The 18,628-nt window shown below is 39.8% G+C and overlaps 1 protein-coding gene across 1 annotated transcript; it reads left to right on the top strand.

Annotated features, from left to right (window-relative positions):
• The first annotated feature begins 250 nt into the window (after positions 1 to 250).
• Tsn (translin) lies at positions 251 to 11,262 on the top strand. The gene is made up of 6 exons (XM_046456842.2): positions 251 to 458; positions 2,009 to 2,102; positions 2,827 to 2,923; positions 5,398 to 5,513; positions 6,343 to 6,422; positions 8,860 to 11,262. The coding sequence occupies exons 1-6, from the start codon at positions 393 to 395 to the stop codon at positions 9,091 to 9,093; spliced, it is 687 nt and encodes a 228-aa protein (XP_046312798.1). The 5' UTR covers positions 251 to 392; the 3' UTR covers positions 9,094 to 11,262.
• The last annotated feature ends 7,366 nt before the right edge of the window (positions 11,263 to 18,628 follow it).

Below are 18,628 nucleotides of genomic sequence, written 5' to 3'. Positions count from 1 at the left end.
GGACAGCCCGGCGAGCCTGCACCACCTCCAAGCTGCCCCCGCCTCCCGCAGGCTCACGTGCCCCCTAAGCCCCCTTCGCGGGCTGTTTCCGGCGATGCCTGTCTGAAACGCCAGTCTGAAGCCCTGCCTATTCTCTCTTTCCCGGTCTTTGGAAGCACCCCTTAGCGCCGGGCACGTCGGGCGGCGCCTCAGGCAGCGCGGTGGACAGGCCGGCCTCCGGCGCGCCGCGGGCTTCGGAAGACCCCAGCGACGGCCGTGGCGTAGAGCCGGGTGGACGCGGCGGTAGCGGCGGGCGTAGCGGCGGGCGTTGCGACTGACTGCGCGGGTTGTCTGCCGGACTCGCTTCCCTGGCCGCCCTCGCCGTGCTGGCTGATTGTTGTGCGGCCGGCGCCATGTCTGTGAGCGAGATCTTCGTGGAGCTGCAGGGCTTTTTGGCTGCTGAGCAGGACATCCGAGAGGCGAGCCCCTCCCTCCTATCCCCTTTTCCTTTCCTTGCCTAGCTGGGCCACACAGCCCGGCCCTCCTGCGTCGCTCAGTCTCGGGCGGTGGGGACACCTCCGAGGGTGGGTTGCTTCCCCTTTAGTGTCAGGTTAGGGCACCTCCCTACCCCGGCCCTGGATTCCACTGCTCCCCTGATTCCGTGTTCCGGGTCTCAGCATCTCAGCATCACCTGCTTCATATGAGTGTCAGTTTTCCTCTTTTTCAGCATTTGTTTATGTCGAAGGCTTGGTTAGTGTCCGGGTCTCTGTCAACACGTTTTCTCTGTTGTTGGTGTCTTAAAAGCACATGTGACCCCACCTTTTAAAATATCTCCTATGACTTCTCTTCCCACGTAGAATAAAAATGCGGACTCGACTCTAATCTACAAGGTCTCTCTCCAATCTCATTTTACAGTTTCTCTTTCTCTATTATGTTCAAGTAATCTCCTTTTTGTTCCTCTAGCGATCGAAATAGTTTCATGCCTCAGGACTCTTGCATTTACTGTTTGCTTTTCTTGGAATTTGCTTCTTTCATCATATTCATCTTTTGACCTCGCAGTCTAATTGGTTCTCCCTTACGTTTTCTAGTAGCACGTTAACTTTTTAAAAATTTGTGTGATAGGGCTGGGGTTGTGGCTCAGCGGTAGAGCACTCGCCTAGCATGTGCGAGGCCCTGGGTTCTATCCTCAGCACCACATAAAAAAATAAATAAAATAGTGATTGTGTCCGACTACAACTAAAAAAAATAAATATTAAAAAAATAAAAAAAATGTGTGATAATTGTTATTTTAAATGTCGTTTTTCCTTTTGTTTGCTAAACTGCCAGAGGGTAGGGACCGTCTGCTTGGTTTCCCAGTATTTATACAGTTTCTAGTACATAAATATACTCAGATATTTGTAAAATATATGAAATAAAAATATGCAACCGGCCTATTGCATTCAATTCTTCATTGCATTCACATCTTTTAATTTTTATAGTGTCTTATGTGAAGAATGGTGGATGGCTATTATATATATATATTTTTTTCTTTTGGTGCTGGAGATTTAAACCCAGGGCTACTTTACCAATGAGTCACATCCCCAGTCCTTTTTATTTTAAGACAGGGTTTGCTAAGTTGCTTAGGGCCTCAGTAGGCTGGCTTTGAACTTAAGATCCTCCTGCCTTAACCTCCTAAGCCACTGGGTTTACAGGTGTGGGATGCCCAGGGTCTATTATTTTTTGAAGGCCACCTGAGGAATCTGACTTTTTAGTAATCTCCTGAACGTCTCACAGGGGAAATAAATGGAAAAGTCAGTATTCAAACCTGATTACTTACTAATTAGACAAATAAAAAAAATTTATTTTCAAAACAAAACAAAACAAAAAATAAACAAACCTGATTATTTTTTATACAGGTTCTATCTTTGTGAAGGATTTTGTATTTTAAATGCATATGACAGTGTGATAGATCAAATATAGTGTGTTTGGTATGAGTCTGTGATAGTGATTGTGCTGAGTTTATCTGATTTTGATTTTTAATTCTCTCTAGGAAATTCGTAAAGTTGTACAGAGTTTAGAACAAACAGCTCGAGAGATTTTAACTCTTCTGCAAGGGGTCCATCAGGGTGCTGGGTTTCAGGACAGTAAGTTTGTTTTGATTTTGAATATATGTGTCAAAATTATTATTAAAAATTTTAAATTTTAATTAGTTATACATGACAGTAGATTGCCTTTTGACACATCATACATAAATGGAGTATAACTTGTCATTCTTCTGGTTGTAAATGATATATGTATCAAAATTTTTGATTTCTTAGTTAATTTCCATGCAGAATGCATACTTGGTCTGTCTCATTTTATTGTGAAAAATGTCCATTGTGCCTTCTGGTGAATAGAAATTGGAGCAGGTGTTTCGATTAGACTGTAGGTTTGTAATATTTTCTTGGTACCAGAGATTGAACTCAGAGGCACTTGACCACTGAGCCACATCCCCAGCCCTATTTTGTATTTTATTTAGAGATGGGGTCTCACTTAGTTGCTTAGTGCCTCAATTTTGATGAGGCTGGCTTTGAACTCACGATACTCCTGTCTCAGTCTCTGGAGGTGCTGGGATTGCAAGCATTGCAACTGTGCCTGGTCCAATGTGTTTCCTAATATATTCCCTTCACACAAGTTTTTGTTTATTTTTTAATTTGGTTAATTAGTAGGGGAACTAGTTATGAGTTTTAGAGCCAGATGGAAAAGCAGAGATACGTTTGTGAAAGTTTTAAAGAAGTTTAACTTTCAGGTAGACTGCATAGATTATTAAGCAAGAACTGTATTTGAAATTTGGTAAGTTTTTCACATTTGATTATCTTTTGTGATTAGTTCCAAAGAGGTGTTTGAAAGCTCGAGAACATTTTGGCACAGTAAAAACACATCTAACGTCTCTGAAGACCAAGTTCCCTGCTGAACAGTATTACAGGTTTGTTAAAAAAAAAAAAAAAATCATTGTTTTGTAATGTTAGGTAAAAAATACAGGCCAAAAATTATAGGTACTGAATGATTGCTTATGACCACTTAAAAATCTCTGTATATAGAGGAAACAACAAAAAGAATCATACTGATAGTAGTGGCGACTAGATTGATTTTCCTTTCTTCATTTTTGAAAAATTTCTTAAGAAATATGTCTTATTTTTCAGTGGAAAAGTAATTAGGAAAATATCTATTGTATGAAGGTCAAATTGAGAATATATTTTTGCTATATTCATGTTTCTTACAGTCAGGTGAACTGTATTTATGCTGTGAGTTCAGGTTGAATTAGATATATGGAGTTAAATTTTATCTCAAAACTTGAATTTTGCTGCCAAGGAACTTTTTTTTCTTTTGGGACTGGAATTGAACTTAGGGATGCTCCTCTACCATTGAGCTATACTCATGCCCACAGTCCTTTTTTTTTTTTTTAAAGAGAGAGAGAATTTTTAAATATGTATTTTTTAGTTATTGGCGGACACAACATCTTTGTATGTGGTGCTGAGGATTGAACCCGGGACGCACGCATGCCAGGCGAGCGCGCTACCGCTTGAGCCACATCCCCAGCCCTTTTTTAAAATTTTAATACACAGTCTTGCTGAGTTGGTTAGGGCTCCTCTAAGTTGCTGAAGCTGACTTTGAACTTATGATCCTCTTGCTTTAGCATCTTGAGTTGTGGGACTACAGGCATGCACCACTGTGCTTGGCCCAGAGGGCATATTTAGTTAATATTTTATGCTATATCTTATTGAATCTACAACACCTTTATTCTTATATCTACTGTTATTTTATATACCAATAGGGAAGAAAAAGGTTGCTAGTCATGATTGTGAAATGTAGGTCATAAAATATATATCTAGGTATTGTAGATGTTAAACTGGGAAAAATTGCATCTGAGTGTTGATGAGATAAATAAGAGTCAAAAATTTCTACATTCTTCTTTTTTTAACTAAAAAAGTTATTTTTTTGAAACATGTAATTAATAAACGGTTGGGATGTATATGAGGGGTAAATAATGTAACTGCACAAAAAAATTCTTTATGGCAGGGCTTGGCAAACCATTAGTGGCCTACTGCCTCAAAGATAAGGATGGCTTTTATGTTTTAAAGGGTTGTTAAAAGAAAAACTCAAGAGTGTGTGACAGAAAGTGAAAGTGGCTCACAAGGTGTAAAATGTTCACTACCTGGCCCTTTACAGAAAAAGTTTGCTGACCCTTGCTGTAAGGTTATGACTGAAACTCACAGAGGTAGGACAGTAGGACTAGCAGGGTCCTTATATAAACCAATTACTCTTGAGGTCACACATAGGTTGCCTTTTGGCTGGGTTTGCCCTCAGAAAATTTTGTTTGACCTGCATTGTGTTGAGAAACTTTTTTTTTTTTTTTTTTGCTTTTGGAGAACATTTTTAATTATAAATTCAGTTTTAAAAAGAGAAACATTTTTTGAATTTGTTGCAACATTTGAAAATCAGCAGGCTTGGAATTCATATTCAGAGGAATACGTAAAATTGCTATTTCTCTGTCAGGCTTTAGCTTAGTATCCGAGGTTTTTTTTCTGGGTGGGAAGGGGGGTTTCTATGTTTCCCAGTTTGGTTTTGATTATCCTGACTCAAATGATTTTTCTGCTTCTGTTTCCTGAGTGTTGGGATTACAAGTGTGCCATTGTGCCCAGCAGTAGCCTGAGTTTTTAAGTTCTCTATTTAGTGATTGGAAATGATAATTTTGTGAATTAGGATTTTCTTGATGCCCTATACTCAAAGTGTAGGAATAAATTAGATAGTGGCTGATATACAATTGCAGTTTTCATCGGTCTTCAGTTGCAATTTTTAATACTTTATATTCTGTGGTGCTGGGGATCAAACCCAGGTCTTTGTACACGCTAGGCAGCACTTTACCACTTAGCTACTTTCAATTTTTTTTTCTCAGAGCAGTATAGCTTTTTTTTTCTTGGTGCTAGGGATTGAACCTTGGGGCACTTAACCACTGTGCCACATCCCCAGTCCTTTTTATTTTTAATTTTGAGACAGGATCTCGCTAAGTTGCTGAGGCTGCCTTTGAACTTGTGATCCTCCTGCCTCAGCCTCCCGAGCTGCTGGGATTACAGGTGTGTGCCACTGCACGAGCAAAGCAGTATCACTTCTTAAGCACCCTTACCCTTGTCATGGATAATTTTATTGTAAATTTTGTATTTATCAAAATTGGATCATGCTTCTCATTGATTAAACTTATAAGTAAATGCTATAAGTTTGAATTTAAAAAAGTTTTACTAAATTATTTAATATATCTGAACGTCCTATTGCTCTTACATGTTTTATATATTGGGTTTCACATAAGATTGTAGTTGAAAATTTCTGAACATTTAGACATGCCTGCACTACACTGTCTTTCTGAAGATCCCTCACAACTTGAATGTGCTTACTTTTACACAGATTTCATGAGCACTGGAGGTTCGTGTTGCAGCGCTTGGTCTTCTTGGCAGCATTTGTTGTGTATTTGGAAACAGAAACACTAGTGACTCGGGAAGCAGTTACAGAAATTCTTGGCAGTAAGTGTCTTCATTAGGGGGATTTGCAGAGTCAGGCATGGTAGCTTAGTTTTTGGTGGGAGGAGCTGTTGCTTGTACTTTCTATTAAAACAAAGGAGAATTAAATAGGAAGCTCCTTTCTTGGAAACACAAAAACTGAAAATGCTATGTGGCTTACTCACTTATATCTGAGTAATCCTTTTTGTTTTTAAAATTTAATTTAGAAATATTTCAAGCCTATAGAACAATTTAAAGAGGAGTAAAATGAACATGTGTTTACAGTCCACTTAGATTCACCATTTTTTAAGCATTTTGCTGCATCTGCTTGGTTTTCCCACTGTGTGTGTGTGTAGAATCTTTTGGAAGTTGGTTATAAATATCATGACTTCTCCATAAAGGCTTCATTTTCCATTTTTTTAACAAGAAGAATATTCTTTGACATAACTGGATACTATTCTTTTTTTTTTTTTAGTATTTTTTAGTTGTCAGTGGACTTTTATTTTGTTTATATGAAGTGCTGAGAATTGAACCCAGTGCCTCACAAATGCTAGGCAAGAGCTCTACTACTCAGCTACAAATCCAGCCCCTGGATACTACTCTTGATGGTATTACTTTTTCAGAGAAGACTGGAAGGAAAAATTGAACTTTGTTTAAGAGCTTGAAAAATCCACAGTGAGGTCTAGTTACTACAGACGTAAACACCTGAAAAACATAAATTATTTGTCCTTTCTTCATTTACTTTGAAATGAATTTTATATGTATCATACGTTTACATGTATGTTTGTTTTTATTTTTAGGTTTAAGTTGCATTCATATAATGACTTCGTTTTTATTTTGATATGGTTTTTAGTTGAGCCAGATCGGGAAAAAGGATTTCACCTGGATGTAGAAGATTATCTCTCAGGAGTTTTAATTCTTGCTAGCGAACTGGTAAGAAGCTCAGTAATTTGCAGATTGCCTTTTTGATCTTTCTTGCTTTCCTCTCAGTTTTTAAAGTGGAAACAAAACTTAGAAAGTCTTAATTTTGTAAGCCATCTTATCCGTCATCAGGTAGTCATTGATTGTACTGTATGTGTTACAGATAATGAGGTTTTCTTATTTTTTTGTGGTTTTTCTGGGGGTGGAACCCAGAGCCTTGTGCATGCTAGTCAGTTGCTATACCATTGAACCATGCATCTACCCCTGCATTTTTACTAATATGAAGTTTCAAAAGATGCTAATCCCTATTCATTTAGAGTAGTGGCAAGTCATGTATTCCTAGTAACTGTGTTTTAATCAACTTTTGTGTTGCTGTGGCCATTGTGTCTGACAAGAACAATATAGAAGAGGAAAAGTCTATCTTGGCTCATGGTTTCAGAGGTTCAGTCTGTGGTCAGCCAGCTCTATAGCTCTGGTCCCGAGGTGAGGCAGAACATCATGGCAGGTAGGTGTTGGGGGAGGAAGTGGTTCAGGACATGGCATCTGGGTAACAGAGATATCCACTTGCCAGGGATAAAATATAAACCTCAAGTGTCTGCCTCCGTCACCCACTTCTCCAGCTACACCCTACTTGTCTATAGTTACCATCTGGTTAATCCATATTAGTGGATTAATCTACTGATTAGGTTACACCTCTCAGTCTAATCATTTCACCTTTGAATGTTCTTGCAACATCTCACATATGAGCTTTGGGGGACACTACAAATCCAAACCATAACTCTATATTAACTTATATAATCATTTTAGCAATTTACCTATATAATTGTAAGAGGTATTCTTATACATGATCCCCCCAATCTCTCTTGGGAAATTATCCTGTAAGAAAAGTCTATAAAAGGAAAAAAGCTGTTAATAGCAGAGTTGAATACTGTGGCAGAGACAGTGCAGCTTGTAGAGTTGAAAATATTTACTGTCTATCTCATTAAGAAAATTTGCCTGTCTTTGCTCCAAATGATAGGAGCCTAGGGCTGGTAATATTTTTCTTTGATCTTTGACTCTAGATTACTTTGGGGGGGTTACCAGGGACTGAGCCCAGGGGCACCTAACCACCGAGCCACATCCCCAGCCCTTCTTAGGTTTTTATTTTGAGATAAGGTCTTGCTAAGTTACTGAGGTTGGCTTTGAACTTGCAATCCTCCTGCCTCAGCCTCCCAAGTCGCTGGGATTATAGGTGTGCACCACCATGCTCAGCTTGATCCTAGATTCTTGTAGTTTCTAAGCTTCTTTCTTATATTCCAGAACTGTTGCTGTAATTCTGGTAATTCACATCTTCATCCCCAATAGTGGTAGGAGGAAATAGGAAAAGGCATATCCCTCACTTTAAGGATATTGGTTTGAAGTTGTCCACATAGTTTCTGTGTAATATTCTAGTGCTGTGGGACTGGGAAGGGTAGTTCAGTGGTAGAGTGCTTGCCTAGTATGTGTAAGCCTGGGGTTCAATTCCTACTGCTGCAAACAAAACAAAAAAGAACATTATAGTGCCTTGTTATTAGGGAAGACAGAAATGGGGTATATGTGTGTGAGGTGAAAATTTGAGGAATTTCTCACTGAGGAAGATGGGGAGAAGGGATATTGGGGCAAACTAGCATGCTGTAGCACTTGACAGGATTGTTGGAGACGCAATACTTGAGTTCTGATACCTTGTCAATATCAGTGATTAGTGTGAGTTGCTTTAAGTCCATATGTGTTGGAAATACACTAAATGGGTACCCTAGGAAAACTGGGGAGGATTTTATGGAGAAGGAAAATCTTGAGTTGGGTCTTGAAATTAGTCTTATCTGTCCTTCAAGACCATGTTTCTTTTTTTTTTTTTTTTTTTTTGGTGGTGCTGAGGATTGAACCCAGGGCCTTGTGCATGCGAGGCAAGCACCCTACCAACTGAGCTATGTCCCCAGCCCCCCAAGACCATGTTTCAATGACTGGATTTTAACTTCTTGTCCTATCTCTGTCTTACTGATTTTAGGTGACTGGAGTTGCAGCTCTGTAGTTGCACTCTAAGACTGGTCATTTGGCCTGGAAAACATAGGCAGTGCTGCTGAGAGTATTCTACCATTTCTTTCTGCTATATATTAGCTCATGAGTTATAAAGATGACACTTGCTTAACTTTACTGTACAATTGCACAATAGCCAGTTTAAGACATTAGTGAAATTATAGAAGACGTTGATGTTATTAAACCTGTATTTAGCAGAAATGGTCTCATTTCTCGCAGGTTTTTTTTTTTTTTTTCTCAGAGAAGCTTCTGTTTTATCTGTGCTTAACCTATACCTTAAGCAGAGAACATCAGCATAGCTTTCTAGGCCTGAGGGTCCTCTAATTGTGAGCCACATGAAGTTGTACCAAGGAAGAACTACATTGTTACGTGCCCCTGTTTCTCTTTCCTTGTACAGTCTAGGCTGTCTGTCAACAGTGTGACTGCTGGAGACTACTCCCGGCCCCTGCACATCTCCACCTTTATCAATGAATTGGATTCTGGTTTCCGTCTTCTCAACCTGAAAAACGACTCCCTGAGGAAGCGCTACGATGGCTTGAAGTATGATGTGAAGAAAGTAGAGGAGGTGGTCTATGATCTCTCCATCCGGGGCTTCAATAAGGAGACAGCAGCGGCTTGTGTTGAAAAATAGGTGGCTCTCCTTGCTTCTGGCCTAGCTGACTTCAGCAGTTGCCAGGGATGGCTGAGCACATAGTGCCTCTTACCGTAGTTAGGATACCCAGTTGCTAAACACTGCGCTTTATTTTCTTAACCAGTTGTGTGGTGTGAGTATCAGAATTGAAACACTTTTTTGGGGATTAAAAAAAATAGCCTTTACATGGACAGATTTTTCTTTGTTGTTTCAGTAAATTTGCTCTGTAATTCGTTATATTTCAGTTCTGTCAAAAAGTGTAAATGTCAGTCCCTTGGTAAAGTCCTTTTCTTCCTTACCCTGACTGTGGATGTACTGATTGAGAATTCATTGTCTCGTTTGTGATTCTTCCAGAAGTGACTCGATATTTTCTATATCTAAGTTAGCCATCCATTTCCAGGTGTAGCCTGGATATAGTATAAAAATAGATAATTAAAAAGGATGGTTGGCAAGCAAGAACTTACTTTCTCTTCCTTATTTTAAGCCTGTGGGTAAATGAGGTGTTGAATTTTTTGCCAAGGGAATTAAAGCCCTGGGTTCTCTTTCACTGCCATTAGAATATAAAAGATTAAACTGCAAAGTCAAACTCAACAGATTATTTTGGAAGTTTTTGTATTAAGAGATTTAGTAACATTTCATCTTTTGGTTCTATCACTAGGGAAGTAGGCCTTCGTGTTTTAAAATACTTCTACTTTCTGATGTTGCCTTAACATTCTGCTGTTGCGGCAATTAAAAATAGTTGTCACACACATCAACTTTATGTGATACATTCCTAAACTATGAAACCTCCTTCCTAGCAGCCAGGTAGGTCATTTGATCTGGAAGTGTGAAGCCACGTGCAAGAATTAGCAATACCCTGGCGAGTGTATCTTAGAGAAAAATGTTTTGTGTGGTCTGGAAGAAAGATGAAGCCTCAGCTTAAAAGGAAATATACATATATGTTTTTTCAAGTAAGAAATTTTAAGTTGGTGATGGCTATCCCAATAGATTTTAAATTTACAGTTTGGGGCAAGTCATAAATTTTGTGGATGCCCCAGTTTTCTTCCCATTTTCAGATGGTATTAAGAATGCTTACCAGTCAACTCTTAATATTGAATTGAAATTATTAAAATAGCGGCTTAAAAAAGGGGTGTAGCTCAGTGGTAGAGCACTTATCTAGCATGTGTGAGACCCTGGGTTTAGTTCCTAGCACAGCAAAAAAAAAAAAAGACCCAACATCAAAAAAGGTGACTTAATCCACAGCTGTTTGGCACCCTCTGAAAGGAAGTTGCTAATGTTTCCAGAATAATGTGAAGTACTTAGAAGTATTATCTTTTTTTGCCTAATCACCAATTTAGGCTTCCTGTTTGTACTTTGGAGATATCTGGTGTTTATCAGGCTGAATTAAAGGCTGACTCCAATCATGAGGAAGGAGGTGGAAACTATGTGTGAGTTACTGTGCATTGTTGGATTTTAGAACAGTTTTCTTGACAGTTCTTTCTGCAGAGAGTTTGTAGAAAGAAAAGGATGTTAGATTCTTAAAAGTGCCTATGATGGTCACTTAGAATGTGTAGTAATATTACTGCCTGGATAAAAGTCTTTTTAGCTACATGACCAGATATAGAGTTTGATAATAATTTTTTCTTGCCTGTAAGTATTGATTCTTTTTTTTTTATTGGTTGTTCAAAACATTATAAAGCTCTTGACATATCATATTTCATACAGTAGATTCAAGTGGGTTATGAACTCCCATTTTTACCCCAAATACAGATTGCAGAATCACATCCGTTACACATCCACATTTTTACATAATGCCATATTAGTAAGTATTGATTCTACTGGAGAATATTTTAAAGTTTTTTTTTTCTAGAAGTTGTGGATTTCTTTCTCTCTCTCTCTCTCTTTTTTTTTTTTTTTTTGAGATAGTGTCTTCATGTTTCCCAGGCTGCTTTTGAACTCCTGGGCTCAAGTGATCATTCTGTCTCAGTCTCTCAAGTGGCTGGGACTACAGGCATGCACCACTTTATCTGGCTCTTGAATATCAGTTTTGATAAATACAGTTTAAGTGAAGAAGTATATTCTGGTTTTTTAATTCCATTTGAGAGTTGAGAAGAGTCATGTTTATAGTTATTCAGTCGTGTTTCTTGCTGGCTTGTAAAGCAATAAAAAACTTTTTGGTCTTTTTTGTAACTTAGTGTGTTACTTTGAGAACTTTTCTGAAGGGAAAAGAAATTCTGCATATTTTTTTGAGGCTGAAGAAGACAGGAATGATGAGTTGATGCTGCTGTATAAGGGTTATGCTAACCTAAAGACCCCAGCCACTCCCAGTGCTTTACTGTAAAGTTCAGGTAACAGTTTTGTGATCTACTCTGGTAGGGGATTTACAAGTATTTGAGCTGAAGATGTTGAAAAACCTTGGCTGTGGTTTTAGTACACCAGATTTTTTTTTTTTTTTCTTTTAACAGTACTAGAGATTAAACCCAGGGCCTTGTGCATGCTAAACGTGTTGTGTCACTGAGCTATATCCCAATCTCCCAGAATCACTTTTTCAATTTTAGAAAATCATATAGGTTAGAGAAAGTAGAGTTGAATTAGGGGGTGTTTTTATAGCTTTATTTATATGACAAAAAGAACCAGTTGTAAATATTTGGTGAGATTTGTCCTGTCTTAAATCATAATATGATTATTGTTTAAGGGAATTTAATAAAGAAGGAAAGCTTTGACAGTGTTTTGAGATCTTTCCTTATACAGGTGGCTGAAGACACCAGACAATATGCAGGTTGCTGTTGGCATACTTTCATAATTGTGTACTCAGAAGTTAACTTTCTTATTTCTAGATCAGGACTAAATTCTTTGTCCTCCTTTTCAAAGAGAGTATCATTGGCATTCCTGCACTGAAGTAAGACTGTTTCTAAACCTGAGGTAATTTTCTTAGCATTTACTGTAATAAGCACTAAATAAGAAAAAATAGACAATCTCCCCTCCCTAGACAATAGCAAACAATTCAGGTAAAATTGCCAGGGCTGGTTGGTTGAATGAGGATGGGCAAGGGAGAGGGTGGGGACTAGCATCCCTGCCAGGTCCCTTATTTGGGCGACTGAAGTGAATTTAGGTGTCATTAACTTAGGTGGGAGTGTAGGTCAGCAAGGGGGCTGAGCAACTGAAGCGTTTGCTTTTAGGTGTGCCTAATTTGTGGTGCTGTGTAGCAAACAGGCGTGTAGATCCAAAGTAGGTGTGCTCTCCCTGGAGAGCACGTGAAATGAGATGAATTATGAACTGGGGACAAAACTCTGGTTTTACAGCTTAGGCAGAGAAAGTAGAGAAAGAGGAGAGTGACTTTGTCACAGAAACTAGGAGAATAAAGGGTCTTGGAAGTTTTGGGGTGAGAGATTTGAAATACATAATTTTACAGCCCTAGAGCTCCATGACTACCTATCAGATCAGGCTAGGCTGTGCCCTAGTAACACCCCCTAAAACTCGGGTGGGGAACATGGTTTATTTTCTCCCTCCTGTTCCTGTGCATTGTTGGCAAGTTGCTCCACATTGACCTGGTGGAGGCTGACACAGAGTGCCCAATTGGAACACTGCTAGTTGTGGTGGGGGAGGGAGAGCTGTGGAGGCTCTGGTGTAAACATATGCTCTGGTTGGGAAGTGACATCACTTTCATAATTCATTGCTTAAAACTAGGCACATGGCCGTGCTGAATCACAAGAGGGCCAGAAAGTGAAATGATACCTTGTAGGATGAGAGTCAAAAAATGGAGATTCAGATTGACCAAATGTTGAAGGTGAGGAGAATGTTGAGCTCTATTTGTGAATTATAATAATAACAGTCTTGATTACAAACGTTAGTGAGTTTGGGAGGGAAAAAAGATGTCCTTGGGCTACTCTTGCCTTGTGGATAAGGATAATATGGGGATCTGTGTGGATCCTCTCTGTTACAAAGTTTCTTGAGAGATTTCTCTGGTGTGTGTGCATTTGTGTTGGGTTTGTGTATGTGTGTTTTAAACCAACATTAGTGAACTCCACATGTTCCCTAGCTTAGAGAAGAGAGGGTAACTTGCTATGAAGTGGAACAGCTGTGATTCAAACCCATTTATTTACTTAGTGGTGCTGGGGATTGAACCCAGGGCCTTGTGCATGTGAGGCAAGCACTCTACCAACTGAGCTATAACCTCAGTCCCCAACTCATTTATTTATTTAAAGAGATGGGGGATGAGGATTTTTTTTGTTACCCAAGCTGGCCCCAAACTACTGGGCTCAAGCTGTCCTCCTGCCTCAGCCTCTGCAGCAGTGGAATTGTAGGCAGCCTGGCTTAGACCCAGTTATACACATTCACATAAATCATTCTTCCTTGACACATTTGTATGACATCACTCTGTAGCCTGACAAGGCAAAAATCAAACCTAAAAGTAGCTGTAAGCACATAGTATACATATGACTTTGGGCTAGGTGCAGTTTGTCATGAAAATTAGCATGAAAACAAGGGGGATTCTTGGTTCTCGTCCTCAACACATTGAGGTCCTGCTAGGGAGGGAATGCTAGGAACAGATATAAACAGATAAGAGTGCTACTATGACTTATTTTTAACAACTTTATTGAACTAAATTTTACATATAAAATTGACCCTTACCAAGTGTATAATTCAGTGATTTAATATACCAAGTGTAGGAACCATCACCAAGTCCTTGACAACCATGGCTACATTTCTTTTCTATAAATTTGCCTTTTTTGGACATTTCATGTAAATGGAATCATAGTATATGATCTCATGTCTTGGAGGTGGGGGCGTACCAGGGATGGAACTCCGAGCCACATCCCCAGCCCTATTTTGTAATTTACTTAGAGATAGGGTCTCACTGAGTTGCCTAGCACCTTGCTGTTGCTGAGGCTGGCTTTGAACTCACCATCCTCCTGCCTCAGCCTCCTCGTGAGCCACTGGGATTATAGGCATGTGGCACCGCGCTCAGCAGATCTCATATCTTTTCACTTAGCATGATGTTTTTAAGGTTCATCCATGTCAGAATATGTTAGTAACTTGTCCCTTTTTATTGCTGAATAGTATTCTGTTATATGGATAATCTACCCCATAGTGTTGGGGATCAAATTCAGGGTTTCTTATATGCCGTGTAAATTCTACTGAGCTACACCCCCAGCTTGGATATTCCACATTTTATCTATATGTTCATCTGATGAGGAAGATAAGTTTCCACTTTTTGGTTGTTATAAATGATGCTGGTCTCAACACTAGTGTACCAGTCTTTGGGAATGTTTGTTTTCATTTCTTTTGGGTGGATACCTATGATTAAAAAGGGTAATTTAATGTTTAGTTTTTCAAGAAGCTGCCATCTTGTTTCTGCAAGTAGCTGTACGATTTTGTATTCCCATGGGCAGTATGTGAGGATTCCCTTCTTAATTGAAATTCAAGACAATAATGGTAAGATGTCATAACAATAGTACTTAATTACTAAATAACTGAACACTGCTGTAGGTATTTAGGAGGTATAGCATGAAAGAAGCTTAGATAAGCATGGAAGTAGGAGAAGGTCATTGTGGGTGGGCAGAATAATTGAAACGAGAGCAGAGACAACCTATTTATTGAGGATGGGGATGTCACTCATTTGAACAGAAGGGAAAATCTGGCAAGGCCAGATTGTTAGATTTAGAAAAGCCTGAATTGAGAGGTTAGAGAGTTTGCATTTTAAATGATGGGAATTGGAGGACAGTAGGTTTTTTTGAAATGCAAAGGGAGCAGCTTTGGAGTGAGACAGCTCTAGTTTTGAATCCTGTCTTTGTCATGTTATTGATGGGGACAGATTATAGATTGGGAGATTTAGGGGCAAGCTCTTGCTGTCTTTGTGTTTTAAGGGTCAGGTTGGGGAACTGGTAATGGGCATGATTGGGAAAGGTGTGTATGAAATACACTGCAGAGTAAAATTTGACCCAAGCAATTGACTAGTAGGGAGTAGGGAGTAGTCAGAGGTGCCCAGTCTTTTCAAAGAACAAATTTGAGAAAGTTGGAGCTAGCTTCTAGGAGAAGAGAAGTTCAGTTTTACAAGTGTTGAGTTTACTGGGATGATGAGACCTTACACAGTTGGCTATACTCCTAAAAGTACTAGGATTTTAGTTGCCTTCAGACTAGAGAGCATTATAGTTAAAAGCTTTGTCCCAGGGTTTCATAAACTGACTTCCAGACCACTCACGTATAATTGAATCAAGCCTTTATTGAAACACACTAATGGCGGATGACTAGAACATAAAGATGTTCCCCTGATCAGCCCAATTGCAAGGCGCTCCTTACAAGCCTGAAAACTGCAAAAGGGATGTTCGGGGGGTCTAGCCAATGCAAGCAAGCCAGGTTACAGAAGCTTTTGAGTGCAGTCAAGCAGCAGGAAGCCTAACCAATCACAATTAGCCCAATCACTCCAGTTACAGAAACAGAGCCCCGTTACCCTAGTTACAGAAACAATGCCCCATTAGGTAGTTCCGTTCTTAAAGGTTTCTATAGCAAAAGGAAAAGAACATCTTGCCTCAGTCATGACCCTTCTGCTTGGCATAGTTGTTTTACAGGATGAAGTCATAAAACAAAATGGAGTCACATTTGTTTCTACTATCACAAGAGGAGGGAGTCCTTTAGGTAGAGTGGACAGTTGAGCTTGTGACCACAGAGGAGGGGAGGTATGTGAGAGAAGTGGAGAGGTGTTCACTAGTAATCACTTCAGGGAGACCCTGGATGTGATGGAAGACATTGAGGAAAGGATGGGAGGGGACTCAAAGGCTTGTGTCCAGGTTCGCCCAAGCAGGAGCTGGGCTGGGAGCTGGAGCCTCACGCAACATACGCACTAGGAAGATTTTACTGACTGTACTTACTATAAGTTTTTTTTACCCCATTTGGGTATTGGGGGTTGATCCCAGGGGTGCTTTATCACTGAGACAAATCCCCAACCTTGTTAAGTTGTCGAGGCTGCCTGCAAACTTAGAGTTCTCCTGCCTCAGCTTCCCAAATCACCAGGATCATGGGCATGTGCCATCCTGCCTGGCACTATAAGTTTTGATTGAAGGAAAATAAACCTGTGAAAACAGGTGACATCCCCAAATAAGAAAGTTGAGCTTGTTAAAAAAAAAGTCAAAGAAAGCAATTTCTTTACTCTAACCCTTACACCAGTTACTCATACTCATCTGGTGTCATTTAATATTAATTTACATTTATCCACAGCCATCTACTCTGCCTAGAGTTCCACATTCACCTGTGGCAGCTGTGTATTTCCATGACAGAATGCTGGCCTCACTGTCTGGACACACCAGCTGGACCTGCCAGCCAGACCAGTTCACAAGTTGGAAAAGATTCCCCTTCAGCGTCGTCTGCCACGTCTCTGCCATCAGACCTCCCACTGACGAATCCCTTGCTCATTCTGATAATTTGAAGCCAGGGGATTTTTCACCGTTGAGAAGAAGTACAAAGGCAGGGTGGTTTTGCTTTCTGGGGAAGAGTTCAATATTGTTATAATCATCTAAGGGCTTGGTTTGGGAACATAGTCCATGGATTGTGCCCTTTTGCTTAATAAACTATTATACCAAGAACCAATTCAACTGAGAGATTCTGTCACTCTCTGTTGAAAGTTAGTAACCCTTCAGTATTTAAAAGCTTTACTTTTCAGTATCCAGTTAACTTTCAGATCAGCAGGGTAAGACCCAGGTTCTCTTATTTCAATTGCCCAGAAGAGTTTGGCCATCAGGGTTCCCAGGAGAGCTGTGGAGTGGACCCCCTAAGGAAATAGCAGGAGTCCTGCCCAGGAGGGTTGTGTGGCCCAGGGAGCCCTTCCATGTCTTATGTTCAGTCATACCCCTCCAAGGACAGGATGTGGTTTTATATTTTAAAAAACTGGCCTAATGGGCCCCTAGGTTCTTGGCTGTGGCCTGCCTGTGTCCTCAAGCAGCCTTAACTTTTCCTTTAGTTGAACACAGTCTGAGAATACCTTCACTGCGGGAAAACAAGAAAACAGGGTTTGTATGAGCTTTTCTGAGCTGACTTCAGAAAGAGAACTTTGATTTTAATTCTTATTTTTAAAATACACTTTGGAAGGAAGGGAAGGAACAGTTGATATTGCTTGGTATCTATCAAAGATATAGTAAGGGTTGTAGAGACACTTTTTGGAAGATATTGAAGTGTGCACACCATTGTTTCACAATGGAATTTGTTCCTCTCACTTTTTGTAGTACTGAGGATTGAACCCAAGGGTGCTCTACCACTTGGCCACATCTCCAGCCCTTTTATTTATTTATTTTTAATTTTGTGACAAGGTCTTGCTATGTTGCCCAGGCTGTTTTTGAACTTGGGATCCTCCTGCCTTAGCCTCTTGCGTAAGCTGGGATTACAGGTGTGAGCATAATGGTTTATTAAAGCCTTCTTACATTCATCACACTATCTGACTTTGAAAACTGTGGTGTGACCCATTCTGCTTGACTCCTCAGGGATTGAGATCCAGGCAAATGGGGATGAAGTTGCTCCCAGAAGTTTTATTTTCTTCTCAACCATCCTGTCCCCTCCTCTTTGCCATTGTCCATTCACATGCTGATCAACTTGTTCTCTAGATTTGAATTTTGATTTTACCACTTGATTACCTCAATGTCAGGGGTTCAAAACTGATCATGTCTGCTTTGGAAAACAGAGTCCTCAAAGTGTCAGAGTTGCCATGTGACAGCCATTCTGTTCCTAGACTTGTGAAAAATGAAAACCTACAACTATAATAGCATCGTTCACAATAGCTGAAGAGTGGAAACAACCCAAATGTCCATCAACTAAGGAATGAATAGATAAAATGTTTGGCAATAAAAAAGGATGCTGTACTGTATTGCCACATGCTACAACAATGATCTTTGAAAACATTAAGAAAAGTCAATCACAAAAGACCACAGCCTCTTACATAATACTATAATTTTAGTGGGCTGCTGTCTAGGTAGGAAAAAGAATCAGGAGAGACTGAAAGGACCCTGTACCTGTAGGAAAGGTAGGTGGCATATTTAGATCATATGTGATCATTTCAGTGTCCAGTTTGAGGCTGACCATGGTGCTGCACTGGAGGCACTGGAAAAGGGGTCACTTGTATGTATTGGAGAGAGAATTAGAGGAATTGGGGTGAGGTGTGGCGTGCAGCTCTCTGTCTGCATTAGGTCACATAGCTTGGAGGTATCTTTGCTCCTGATAGTAAGGGAACTGATGGAGAAAATCCACATAAATTCTGTAATGCAAAGGTTATTGATATCTGGACACATTGGATGACCTTTCTCTGTATTTTCTGCAGAATGGGTATCTAATAACTCCACGATTAGTAAGAGCCTTTAGTTGCAAGAATTTCCAACCATAAATGAGTTGGGAAGATGTGGAGCAGCTTGCAGACATTAAGGGAAAGCTTATAGACTGCAATTTAAAAAATTGTGACTGGGCTGGGGATGTGACTTCATGGTACAGTGCTCACCTAGGCATGTACAAAGCCTTAGGTTTGATCCCAGCACCATAAAAAAGAAAAAAGTGTGGCTAACTATGCATGCATAAAATT

The sequence above is a fragment of the Marmota monax genome, unplaced genomic scaffold (genome assembly GCF_021218885.2).
Source record: "Marmota monax isolate L192 unplaced genomic scaffold, Marmota_monax_Labrador192_F-V1.1 WCK01_AAM20220418_F8-fsc00121, whole genome shotgun sequence".
NCBI lineage: Eukaryota > Metazoa > Chordata > Mammalia > Rodentia > Sciuridae > Marmota > Marmota monax.
Note: the sequence above shows the minus strand (reverse complement) of the source record. Positions and strands in the feature narration are given on the sequence as shown.